This window comes from Phocoena sinus, chromosome 20, assembly GCF_008692025.1.
Source record: "Phocoena sinus isolate mPhoSin1 chromosome 20, mPhoSin1.pri, whole genome shotgun sequence".
Lineage (NCBI taxonomy): Eukaryota > Metazoa > Chordata > Mammalia > Artiodactyla > Phocoenidae > Phocoena > Phocoena sinus.
Window position 1 is genome coordinate 47,385,425 of NC_045782.1, and position 12,816 is coordinate 47,398,240.

General features: G+C 61.0%; 2 protein-coding genes across 4 annotated transcripts in view; one reads left to right on the forward strand and one right to left on the reverse strand.

Moving 5' to 3' along the window:
• The window catches only part of AATK (apoptosis associated tyrosine kinase), a 38,050-nt gene extending 32,690 nt beyond the window's left edge, over positions 1–5,360 (forward strand). The window contains exons 10-15 of the mRNA XM_032617503.1: positions 297–446; positions 875–3,530; positions 3,626–3,773; positions 3,967–4,143; positions 4,542–4,645; positions 5,256–5,360. Of these exons, the coding sequence (XP_032473394.1) occupies positions 297–446; positions 875–3,530; positions 3,626–3,773; positions 3,967–4,143; positions 4,542–4,645; positions 5,256–5,360 (3,340 nt within the window). The remainder of the gene's footprint in view (positions 1–296; positions 447–874; positions 3,531–3,625; positions 3,774–3,966; positions 4,144–4,541; positions 4,646–5,255) is intronic.
• Positions 5,361–7,422: 2,062 nt separating this feature from the next.
• BAIAP2 (BAR/IMD domain containing adaptor protein 2) overlaps positions 7,423–12,816 on the reverse strand; it is a 70,166-nt gene continuing 64,772 nt past the window's right edge. For 2 of the 3 annotated variants that reach the window (XM_032617342.1, XM_032617344.1), the window contains one exon: positions 7,423–7,893. In XM_032617342.1, coding sequence (XP_032473233.1) covers positions 7,824–7,893 — 70 coding nt within the window. In that variant the 3' untranslated portion in view covers positions 7,423–7,823. The remainder of the gene's footprint in view (positions 7,894–12,816) is intronic. The other variant, XM_032617345.1, reaches the window with a different exon arrangement.

Below are 12,816 nucleotides of genomic sequence, written 5' to 3' on the forward strand. Positions count from 1 at the left end.
TCCAGGGCATCTCCTGCACCTGGCAGTGTCTGCGCTTCAGCCCGGCACGGGAGTGAACGAGTGAACAAGTTGACGGGGTTTGTGGGAGGCCAGTCTGGCGTTTATTTGTCCAAGCACCTGGGCGTGGGCTCGGACCCCGCCAGGGGGCACATGCTGCCCATTTACCGAAGGAAGGCGCCGTCTTCTGGCTGCTGGTGTGAAGACAGGAGCTGCCCTTGGCACCCAAGTCTTCGAGACCCTTTGGAGCCGTGCGTTGGCCAGCCGTGCCTGCCCTCTGATGGCTGTCACCCCCACAGGTCCCTGGGCGTGACCATCTGGGAGCTCTTCGAGCTGGGAGCGCAGCCCTATCCGCACCACTCCGACCGGCAGGTGCTGGCCTATGCGGTCCGGGAGCAGCAGCTCAAGCTGCCCAAGCCCCAGCTGCAGCTGACCCTCTCTGACCGCTGGTGAGGACCCTGTGAGGCCAGGCGGGGCCGGGGGTGTCCCCAGCAGGAAGGACAACACAAAGGGGGGTGCTTCGAGTCCCCAGAGCGTAAGTGGCTCCCCCTGGCTCCCCCCGGCCAGCAGTGACCTCTGGGCCCCACCCTGTGCCTATAGTGGAATGGCCGCTTTATCCAAAACACAAACTTGCCTGCAGCCCTGGCAGGGGTGAGCTGAGGGAACAGTGCCCTGGTCCACTGCTATCTCCCACACCACCGCGCCCACTTCAGGAGATGCCCGTAACTGCCCTCGGGATTCTGAGTGTGAGAAGGGGCGGAACTCAGACCTTCATGCTGAGGGTGGACTGGCTCACTCCCTGGGGGTTGGGGTCCTGGCCAGGCACTACCACCCGTGGGGGGGCAGGGACTGAGCCCCAGGGCATCCCTTCCCGCAGGTATGAGGTGATGCAGTTCTGCTGGCTTCAGCCTGAGCAGCGGCCGACGGCCGAGGAGGTGCACCTGCTGCTGTCCTACCTGTGTGCCAAGGGTGCCACCGAGGCAGAGGAGGAGTTTGAGCGGCGCTGGCGTTCACTGCGGCCTGGCGGGGGCGGTGCGGGCCCCGGGCTGGGGGCGGCAGGCCTGGCACTGGGGGGCATGGGCGAGCTTGCGGCCACCTCATCCTTCCCACTGCTGGAGCAGTTTGCTGGCGACAGCTTCCACACGGATGGTGACGACGTGCTGACGGTGACTGAGACGAGCCGTGGCCTCAACTTCGAGTACAAGTGGGAAGCCGGCCGCGGCTCCAATGCCTTCCCGCCACCTGAGGGCGCACTGAGCCCCGGCCGAGACGCGCGTCTGCAGGAGCTCTGCGTCCCTGACGGTGCTCCCCCAGGTGTGGTGCCGGTGCTCAGCGCTCACAGCCCCTCGGTGGGCAGCGAGTACTTCATCCGCCTGGAAGACCCCGCGCCTGCCGCAGGCCACGACCCCGACTGTGCCGGCTGTGCCCCCAGCACTCTCGCTGCCACCCTGCGCCCCGACGGCAGTGACCATGATGACGACTCTGACGGCAGCACGGCCGCCTCGCTGGTCATGGAGCCACTGCTGGGCCACGCACCGCCCGCTGATGGCCCCTGGGGCCACTGCGACTACCACCTATGCAGGAGCCATGCCCGTGACCTGCCTTGCACCTCACGCTCACCCTCGCCGGAGACCCCGATGCTGGCGGGGCCCAGAGCAGAGGATATTGACTGGGGCGTGGGGGCATTCTGCCCGCCCTTCTTTGAGGACCCGCTGGGCATATCCCCCTCCGCGAGCTCCGGGGCCCAACCATCCCCAGGTGGGGAAGAGCTGGGGGAGGCTGAGAGGCCCAGGGCTGCCCAGCACAGACACTGGAGCTCCAATGTATCTGCAAACAACAACAGCAGCAGCCGAGCACCAGAATTCTGGGTCCCGGGCCTCTCAGGTTACACGGACTGCTGCCCTGGTGTGAAGCAGGCCCTACAGACCGTCCCTGAGCTGGGCCATCCTCTGATCCCAGAGGACCCCAGAGAGCCTCTCCTTGGGCCAAAGGGGGCCTCCTCTGGTAAGGAGATGGGCCGCTGCCTTGGCCTCCCCCATCTGTATCCTGCTGAGGGCCTGACACCTGCCCCGTGCCTGGTCACATCCCCGTGGACAGAGGCAGCCAGAAGTGGTGGTGACAGCCCCCAGGCAGAGCCCAGGCTTGCAGAGGAAGCCGAGGGCTCTGCTGGACTCCAGCTGCCCCTTCCCTCCATCCCATCCCCATCCCAAGAGGGAGCCCTGCTTCCTGCCGAGGAGGCCAGCACCCCGCCCACCCTGCCTGCTTCACCCACGCCCACTGGCAGCCCACAGCCCGCCACCGAGCCAGTCCAGGCCCTGGACAGCGACAGTGGCAGCAGCTCCCCTGAGCTGGAGGCACCAGGCAGTGAAGACGAAGACACGACCGAGGCCACTTCTGGTGTCTTCACTGACTTGTCCAGCGATGGCCCGCAGGCTGAGAAACTAGATGTGACACCAGCCTTCCGCTCCCTACAGAAGCAGGTGGGGACCCCCGACTCCTTGGACTCCCTGGACATCCCATCCTCAGCCAGTGATGGCGGCTCTGAGGTCTTCAGCCCATTAGCTGTTGGCACCCCTGGCGGGCAGCCCCGAGCCCTGGACAGCGGCTATGACACGGAGAACTATGAGTCCCCTGAGTTTGCACTCAAGGAGGCCCATGAGCCCTGTGAGCCTGAGGCCTTTGAGGAGCTGGCCTCAGAGGGTGAGAGCCCCGGGCCAGAGACCCGGCTCTCCGCCTCCCTGGGTGGCCTCAGCGAGAAGAATCCCTACCGCGACTCTGCCTACTTCTCAGACCTGGACACGGAGCCAGAGCCCCCCTTGGGCCCCAAGGAGAAGAAAGGAGGTGTCCCAGTCCCCGGGCCAGAGCCCGATCTGGAGAGCCCGAAGAGCCCCAGGCTGCCGTCTGCACTGCCCTCCCCTGAGTTGGGGATGCTTGGGGAGGCACAGGGCTCTGGCCCCAGGGAGGTGCTGCCACTGCCACTGCCTGAGGACTCTTCCCCAGAGCCAAGCGCCTGCCCCAAGGGCCCCAGGCTGGAGCCTCCCTGGCCCCAAGACCCAGCCCAGGTGCCACCCATGCCCAGCCCCGGGCGCTCTAAGATTTTCCTGCTGACTCCGGTCCCGCCTAGCTCAGAAGGCCACCGCCCCGAGCTCCAGGAGAGCCTGGGACTGCTGTCAGGGTCGGGCCTGCAGGAACGGACAGGGGGTCCAGGTGACCCCAGAACCCCACTCTGCCTGGCCCTGCCGGCAGTCCCCGCGGCTCCAGAGGGGCGGCCGGAGGAGGAAGAGGACGACAGCGAAGACAGTGACGAGTCGGACGAGGAGCTCCGCTGCTACAGCATCCAGGAGCCGAGCGAGGAGAGCGAGGAGGAGGCGCCGCCTGTGCCAGTGGTGGTGGCGGAGAGCCAGAGTGCGCGCAACCTGCGCAGCCTGCTCAAGATGCCCAGCCTGCTGTCTGAGGCCTTCTGTGAGGACCTGGAGCGCAAGAAGAAAGCCGTGTCCTTCTTCGACGACGTCACCGTCTACCTCTTCGACCAGGTGGGCAGCCGCCCTGGGTGGGCTCTGCGTGGCGGAGTGGGGGTCTGCGGCGGGACGGGAAGCCATGGGAGACTCGTGCTGTTCTGATCCTCCAGGAAAGCCCCACCCGGGAGCTCGGGGAGCCCTTCCCTGGCGCCAAGGAATCGTCCCCCACGTTCCCGGTGGGCAGCCCGGGCTCCCCCAGCACCCCCGGCCGGCCTCGGCGGGCTGACCGCTCCCCCGACGGCCCCGCGGCCGAAGAGGGTGAGCTGGAGGCGGGGTGACGCGGCGGCGAGGGTGGGGCAACGGGGTGGGTGGGGCCCTCACGGAGGCGGGGCAACATGGCGGGGTGGGGGTGGGCCTGTGACTTAGCTGGTGGGCGGGGCCTGGACGTGACTTCTTGCTCCGGGCGGGGTCTCCCCCATCCGGTCCACAACTGACGGCGGGCACCTCGCAGGCGGAGGGTTTGAGTGGGACGATGGCCTCCCGCCGACGCCGGCCCAGGAGCCTGCCCCGCGCGTCCCCGCTGCGCCCGCCAAGCCCAGCCCCTTCTCTCGCTTCACTGTCTCACCAGCGCCTGCGTCCCGCTTCTCCATCACGCACGTCACCGACTCGGACTCTGGGTCCGTGGGAGGTGAGGCTGCGGTGGGGCTGGCGGGAGGGGATACCGAGTCAGGACAGTGGTGAGGGCGGCTGGGAAGGGCACCTGCTGGGCGCGAGGCCCTGCGCTCGTTATTTCTCGTTTTCTGGACAAGCTGAGTTTTCAGATGGGGAAACTGAGGCTCAGAGAGGTCAGGTCACGCCAGGCCTGTTTGTTGTGGCCACCTTGGCACGTTTCCTCACCGCCCTGAGGAGATGCAGTGCCCCAGACAAAGCTCGCTCAGCACTCTGGGGATGTAGGTTGGATGTCCACTCCCTGCTCCCCCCACCCCCCGCACCGCCCGGCTCTTTTCTCCCTTCTCCGAAGGCACCAGGCTGGACACTGAGTGCCCCCCACCCTGCTCTCTGACCTGCAGCAGCCTCTCCTGCCAGAACCTTCCCAGCCCCTGCTGGTCTGCCTCATCCACCAGCGCCATCTCAGATCTAATGGCTTGTCAGATCTAATGGCTTGTCCAGAGATGGTGGTGGTGGCTCAGGTGCCCACGTGGGGCCCTACTCAGGGGCCTTAGCTCACTCCTCCCTCCAAGCTCCACTCCGGTCAACCTCAGACCAGGTGGGCTCATACCTGCCCAGTTGCCACCACCCCATTCTGCTAGGCTTCCCTGAAAGCTCACCTCCACTAAGATGCCTCTAGTTATCTTGTCCCCCAGGCAGACCCAGCCCCTCCCTTGCGGCCCTTGGCATGTGGCTGCAGCCTCTAGGGAAGGATGTGCTGGTCGGTCTGTGTCACACAGTGTGCCCTTAATGGATATCTGAACAAGCAGGCAGGTCACTAGGAGGCAAGTGTGTGACCCTGGACAGCCCAGTCCTGCTCGGGTCTGTTTTCCCACCTGTAAAAAGCGGACTCAGGGCTGACGTTGATCTTTGTTGGGCCCGATCCCTGGTGATGTGGTGGGAAGGATAATCGTCTGGCTCCTACCTAGATAGGCAGGCAGGCCTGCCGCAGCCCCAGCTGCTCAGTGGCCCGTAAGCCAGGGATTGAGGCCAGGTGAAAGCCCTGGGCGAGGGGACTCTGGCTGTCCTTGGAGGGGAGGGTGCTCTCAGGAGTCCCTGTGGCCCCAGTGTCTCCTTAAACATGTTTGCCAGGTCCTACAGCAGGTGCTGGGGGCAGCTGTAAAGAGGCCTGAGCCCCAGGCAGGCCCTGCTCGGATCCCCTGCCGGTTCTCTCCCCGGCAGCAGCGAGGATGGTGACCAAGAGTGGTGGGGACTTTCATCCTGGCAGTGGTCAGCAGCAGCTTCCAAGCGCTTCGGTGCCCCATGCAGCACCCCGGAGGAGCAGGGCAGGCGCTGGCCCTAAGAGCATCCTGGGGCAGGATTTGTCCTGGACACTTGGGTTTGCTGCTAGACCCTAGGGATGCCCTATAGCCGCCCCTCACCCTGAAGCTGCCCCCTCCCCCCGGCCCCCGCTGTCAAGACTGCTTGGCCTCTGAGGCCAGGGGCCCTCGCACGCCCTGCCCACAGGTTCCTGTGGTGTATTACAGGCTGCTGTGTCCTCACCCCAGGTGAGAGGGCAGGTACGTACAGGCCTGCTAGGACGGCCTCTCCCTGCCCCCTTTGCCCCTTCTGCCGGTTCAGGGTTTGCTCAGTGCAAGAAGAGGACACCGGGCTCGTGTGTCCCTGCTCCAAGTCTGTGGCTGTTTCCCCTTCACTGAATCAGTTAGACCGTAAGCTCTCCCTCCCCACAGGGTCTGGGCCGGCTCCTGCCTGGGTCCCACTGGAGCCCTGCGAGGGGACTGAGGTGGGCAGCCCGAAAGATGGGGGGCTTTCAGGTCGCAGTCCTGCTGCTTCAGCCCCTGTCTAGAGGTGCCTGTGGCTCCCCTCTGCAAGGTAGGGCCCAGCCCGGCCCAGCTGCCAAAGGAAAGTGGCAGCTGCCCCCCATGGTCAGTGTCAGGGGGTTCCTACTGCAGGGATGGAGACAGTGGGAAGGGGTGGAGCTGGGAGGGAGGGTGGGGCAGGGCAGCACAGGGGGTATTTTTGTAATGCTGTTGTCAGAACAGATGGAAGAGGGATGCTTTTAAGTTATTGTTGCCAAAGAGACATACAATTTATTGTTGCTTTTGGGGTGGGGGTGGGGACTTGTTTTGAATTTGTTTTTTGTTTGAGGCTTATGCTGGTACAATGATCGTCTTGTTCCTTTCTTGTCTGTTTTTTAAGAGAAATCAAAGCTAAGGAAAAAAGCCTTCATGCTAAGCGTGTTTTCTTTTGGAGTCTGCAGATAAAGCCTTGGGCAGGAGGGGGCATGGGCTGTGCTGGGGTGGGGTCCCTATAGTCCCTTCTGACCACTGGGGGATGCAGGAGGGAGACCACCCCTTCCTCTAGCTGTCCTTGGCACACCTTGGTGGAGGGACACAGTGACCTTGGGCCCCTAGGGTGCCCAGGTTGGGGTGTCTTCCCAGAACAGGGCTGGCGGACTGACGCCTGCAGCCCTCACTTCCTGCCTGGAAGCTGGCCCTACCTAGGTAAGGGTGAGAGGGAACCCCTCCCGGAAGCTCTTCCTCCTGCCTCTCCAGGGGTGGCCCCTGTCCCTCAGCACGGGGAGGCCGGGTGAGGGGGCGGTGAGCTGGGAGCAAGGTGGGTTGTGAGGAGGTGGGGCTTCTGTGCCCCTCCACCGCAAACATCTGCCCTGTGACCCTGCCTCACCCCACCCGGCCTGCCTCCAGCTTCTGCAAGGTGAGAGCCTCTGGGGCCCCACCCCCTGTGCTTCGTGTTCTGGGCTGTGCGCAGAGGCCCTCCTGGGAGGGTCTGGGAGGAGCAAGCGAACCCTGCCCGGAACAGAACGTCTCCTGAGGTAAGGACTGCTGTCACCAACGTGGTTATTAGCACGGCTATATTTCAGCCTTAAATGTGAAACAGCATGGATCCGATAGTTTCTAAAATCTTATATTTCAGCTGAAATATAAAAACAGCCAGAGCATTGAGGGGGCTCACCCAGGAATCCTGGGGTAGGACCCCCTCAATGGCACACAGCTTGGGGAGCTAGGCCACAGCACCGACCACCCTGGGGACAGGGAGGAGAGCTGGGGGCCCTGCAGCCAGTTCTGGATGGGAGTTAGAGTGTGGGCAGGGAGAAACTGGGACAGAGAGGCCCACAAAACTGCCAGTGGGAGGGGGCAGACCCAGCAAAGCCCCAGTCAAGGGTCTGCCAGGAAGTTGTGCTCATACTAAATCCAAGGAAGGGAGGCAGGCCCTCACTCTCCCCTTCCCCTCCCCCCTTCTCTTCGCCCCCCCTCCCTCCCTCCCTCCCCTTGCCCCTGCATTGCTGTTGCAGGCACATACTACAGGTGGGTGGCCTCGTTACTGACCAGACAGGGGCTCCCCTTACAGCTGCAAGCTGATGCGATGGCCCTCCCTGCACCTTGGGGGCTCCCTGGCCCACACGACAGATGGGCCTGATCCAAAAGGTTGGCCGCCCAGCCCAGGCAGCAGGTCCCCGCTCCAGGGGCCAGCCCCCCTCACTCTCCTTGGCCACGGCCATGCCACCTCCTGACCCTGTAGGAACAGCCGGGGTCCAGCCCAGGCCAGATTGAGGTGGGGGCAGAAGGGCTTGGAAGGAGAGAATTCTCTAAATGGGGAGCAAGCAGATTGTAACAAAACAGGTTACAGGTCAGGGTGTGGGAGGAGGAGCCCCACGGGCAGTGGGTGCAGATGTGGCCGTCAGCTGAGGAGTGGGGCAGACCTGTCATTGGTCACCGTCGGCTTCAGCTGGACGCTGGCGAAGGGATTCCTGAGAAGAGGAGGAGAAGAGTGCTTTGAGTGGTTTTCGGGAGGGGTGCCGAGTGCCGCCCTGTGGCTACAGACGGCACCCACCTGGATCCCGATGGCCCAGCCTCTGAGCTCAGGACCCGGGGGGTGGCAGAGGCCGCGGGGGAGAGCCAGAAAGGGGCGCTGTCCGCAAGGCCAGCCGAGCCCCTGCGTGCCACCCTCTGCTCACCGCCCCCAGGTGCCCCACCTCGAACCGTCAACCCTCCCCAAAGGCAGGGTGGGTGGGCCCCCGCCACATCAGCCCCGGTCCTTTCTCTGCAACCTGAGGCAGTCCCACATGAGCCGCACCCGAGCTCGGTGCGCCGCCCCCCCAAGGCCAAGCACCCCCGCCACCTGCCCGAGAGCAGCAGCTGAGCCCGTCTGCAAGGACACAGCTGTTGACACATAGAGCCACAGCTCAGCAGAGCGCACAAGCCCAGCCCATGCATCCTGGGGGCCCAGAGAGTGGCCCGTCCCACGCTGACACGACAGACACGAGGCGCAGGCACCCCAGCGACAACGGGGCTGGTAGGAGTGGACGCCCGCAGCCCCTGCGGAGGGGCTGACCGCCTCCTCAGAGAGGAGCCGTGCCTGCCCCTGCGTGCCGAGGCTGCGGCTGACAGACAGACGGACGCACCAGACAAGGGGCTGAGATGGAACGAGATGAATGCAGGGTGGGGCCGGCACCTGGCCTCGTGCTCACAGAGGCCTCTCCTCCTCGGCGGGCTCCGAGGACCTGCCCAGGTGGAGACAGCACAGGAGAGCAGGCCGGGGGACGTCAGGGAGTCTCAAGGGTGACAGCACGGATGGCACGTGGGACACGGAGGGCTCGGCCTGAACGGGAGCCGTTACCTGGGGCGGGAGTGGCCTCTGACGTGGCTGGGCGTCCACAGGAGCTGGGTGGGCGCTCTGTCCAGGTGCCCAAGAAGATAGAACGTGGGGTGGGCAACCCTGTGTTTGCCTGAGGACCTGGCATTTTCTAGAACACTGAGGCACTTTGAACAACTGAGTCCAAAGGATGAACTAGTGAGAGGAGACTGATGGAGCACTGTATGGCTTCTGCATCTCCAAGATGCTGCCTGACAGTTGGCAGCACCCGCAGCCGTTCCACGCCTGCCTTGGAACATCTGCACCTGATGAAAGGCCCTTCCAGCTGGCGGGGCCTCAGTCTCCCTCATTCAGGTCCTCTCTGGCCTCCCAGGCTTGGGTCTGAGCAGATGTGCTTCGGCCCCACTGGCCCCAGGCAGGGGCAGCCTGGAGGTTCTGAAACCGAGGTTCTGCTGTGACCAGCGTCATCTGCCCTGGGACGGAGGATGCAGGGCAGCCATGGGGGCGGCCGCCTTGACTGGACTCTTGTCCTAGAGGAGGGCTCCATGCCCTTGGCGGTCTGCAGCCAGGGTCATGGCGGGGGGTCTTGTGGGGCTGGAAATGGGGCAGGTTTGTCCATCCAGAGTCAGGGACCCAGCAGGGGAAGGGACCCAGAGAAGGGAGGATGGCACCTGTGCTGACCAGAGCCAGGGGCAAAAGGGAGTTCCAGCCGGGTGTGTCCTGACGCACCTACATTGTCTTCAGAAAGGGTCAGTGACCAGCCACGTGTAAATCAACGAAGTTACAACACACCCTCAAACCATATACAAAATAAACTCAAAATGGCTTATAGACTTAAATATAAGACATGACACCATAAAACTCCTGGAAGAAAACATAGGCAAAACGTTCTCTGACATAAATCGTACCAGTGTTTTCTTAGGTCAGTCTCCCAAGGCAATAAAAACAAAAGCAAAAATAAACAAATGGGACCTAATCAAACTTACAAGCTTTTGCACAGCAAAGGAAACCGTAAACAAACAAAAAGACGACCTACAGATTGGGAGAAAATATTTGCAAATGAAGCAACTGACAAGGACTTAATTTCCAAAATATACAAACAGCTCATACCTCTCAACAACAAAAAACCAAACAACCCAATCGAAAAATGGGCAGAAGACCTAACTAGACATTTGTCCAAAGAAGACATACAGATGGCCAACATGCACATGAAAAGATGTTCAACATTGCTAATTATTAGAGAAATGCAAATCAAAACTACACTGAGGTACCACCTCACACTGGTCAGAATGGCCATCATTAAGAAGTCTACAAATTACAAATGCTGGAGAGGGTGTGGAGAAAAGGGAATTCCCTACACTGTTGGTGGGAGATTGGTGCAGGCACTATGGAAAACAGTCTGGAGGTTCCCCCCCAAACTGGAGTTGCCATGTGATCCAGATGAAACTAATTCAAAAAAATACACGCACCCCTATGTTCACTGCAGCACTATTCACACTAGCCAAGACATGGAAACAACCTAAATGTCCATCGACAGAGGAATGGATAAAGATGTAGTATATACACAATGGAATATTACTCAGCCATAAAAAAGAATGAAATAATGCCATTTGCAGCAACATGAATAGACCTAGAGATTCTCATACTAAGAATGACAAATAGCACATGGTATCACATATATAAAATCTAAAAAAATTATATAAATGAACTTATCTACAAAACAGACTCACATAGAAAACAGACTTGCGGTTGCCAAGGAGGAAGAGGGGTGGGGAGGGGTGGATTGGGAGTTTGGGATTAGCAAATGAAAACTATTATATATAGAATGGGTAAACAACAAGGTCCTACCATATAGCACAGGGAATTATATTCAGTGTATCCTGTGATAAACCGTAATGGAAAAGAATATAAAAAAGAATATGGTGTAACTGAATCACTTTGCTATATGGCAGAAGTTAACGCAACATTGTAAATCAACTATACTTCAGTTAAAAAAAAAAAAGGGTCAGTGGCAAACCCACCTGAACCAGGAAGACCTCCCTGAAGAGGGTGTCTGGCCTCTGACCCACACCGTCCCCCAAAACAGTGTGACCATGGAAGAAGCATGTGCTGTCCACACTGCAGGTTCTGAGGAAGGAGGTGGCAGCTGTAATCACTCCAGACCTCTGGAGCGACTCCCTCCTGCAGCCCCGGCCAGAGACCCCTGGGTGGGACACTCCCACCCTTCAGCATCAGAGGAAGTATGAGGCCCCCTTGGGTGCTCACCACCTTCTGGGATGTTCTGTGAAAGAACAGGCTTAAGAGCTACCCCCGGGGAGGGCACCTGAGTGACCCCAGGTGAGGGACTTGGGTCAACACTGGGATGACAAAACATGACAAGATTTGGACCTGAGGCACTGCCGATCCTGCTGTCCTGCAGACGTCCGTCACTGCCCAGGGGTGGACGCCGGGGCGAATCAACAGCAGACCACCCACACACAGAACAAGCTCTTCTTGACCCAAATGGGAGACGCTGGAGTATGCGAGGGTCAGTGCTGTCAGGACGCCAGGGCCCCTCCCCAGGCAGGGCCACCAGGCACTCAGGTGGACGACTGGTGGTTGGGCTCTCTCCCCCTCCTGAGCAGGGACACAGGGACAGCCGGTAGCTTTTATACGGAATGGATTTGTACCCTCCGGGGGGCAGGCCTGAAGTCCCGGGCACGGTGAAGGGAGGCATGAGCCAGGCCCCCCGCCAGGAATGGCTGTCCCCACCACCCAGTCCTCTGCAGACCCCCACAGCCTGACGAGGTGGGACCCCTGCAGCCGAGCAGCATTCGGGTCCAGGCTCACGAAACATTCGTCACCGAGGATTTGGTGGAATCGCTTTCGGTTATCTTCTGAATCCACTTATTGAATAAGAAAGGGGGTGGTTCTGAGAACAGCCCGGTCAGCACGAAGCGTGGCTTGCGTCCTGTGGTGACTCCGGGTTAGAGAAGGAGCGAAGAGCAGTCACAGCATAGATTTCAACTTCCTCCACGTTTTCCTCTTAAAACGTGGCACAACTTCAGGACGTTGGCCCTTCTGGACTTGAGTTGTTCTCCTCCCCGGCCCTCCTCCCAGGGCTGTGAGCTCTGGCAAAGCTGAGCAACGTCCCTCAACCAACCAGAGGTGGCTTGTGACACCCCCGCCCCTGGTAGGATCATCAGGACAGGCAGACCCTGTGGCCGCTGTGCTGTGAGCTCCCAGAGATGAGTGCACCCCCGCCCGCCGTGCCCCTGGGGCTCTGCCCTCCATCCAGGGGTGGGGTTCTAGGCAGAGGCCATATGAGCCTCCCTGAGCCTTCACCCCCTTCCAGTACCTCCAGTGGGTGAGATCAGCTGGGCTCCACCAGCTCAGAGGGACCACAAGGGCAGCAGAGGTGGGGGCAGGAGATGCAGGTGTCTCAAAGCATGTCGGAAGAGGGACAGATGCAGGGGAGGAGAGTGGCTCAGGTCACCCACTGCTGAGCCAGGGTCAAAGTCGTTTCTCCCATCCCCCAATTTCAGGGGCACTTGTCTCTAGAGTTTTCCAGAACTCAGACTGCAACTCATCAAGAGAAAGGCAGGAAAAAAACCCCAAACATATATATAGATAAAAAACCCTGGCAGTCCAGTGGTTAGGGCTCTGTGCTTCCACTGCTGGGGGCCCGGGTTTGATCCCTGGTCAGGGAACTAAGATACCACAAGCCGCGCAGTGTGGTCTAAACAAACACACACACACACACACACACACACACAAAACAAGAAAGGCAGTGAAGGAGGAAGGAGGAGAGTCCAGGACCTGCTGCCCACAGGGAGGGAGGATGGCATCTCCATGACACCCAAGGAGGTGAAGCGATGACCATCTTTGTAAAGGGCCCATGTGCCAGCTTCACGCAGCAGACTTCCCAGTGACAGGGCTGGGGTGGGGCAGAGGGGCAGCAGTGCTGCCCAGACCCAGGCACAGGGGCCCAGAGCTGTGGGCTCCCCCTGCATCCCCCCACCCCAGCTGTTGGCGCTTGCTTTCCAAGGGCACAGGGGAAGGGACCATCACCGGTTGGGAGTTGGAGCAGGCCACCGGG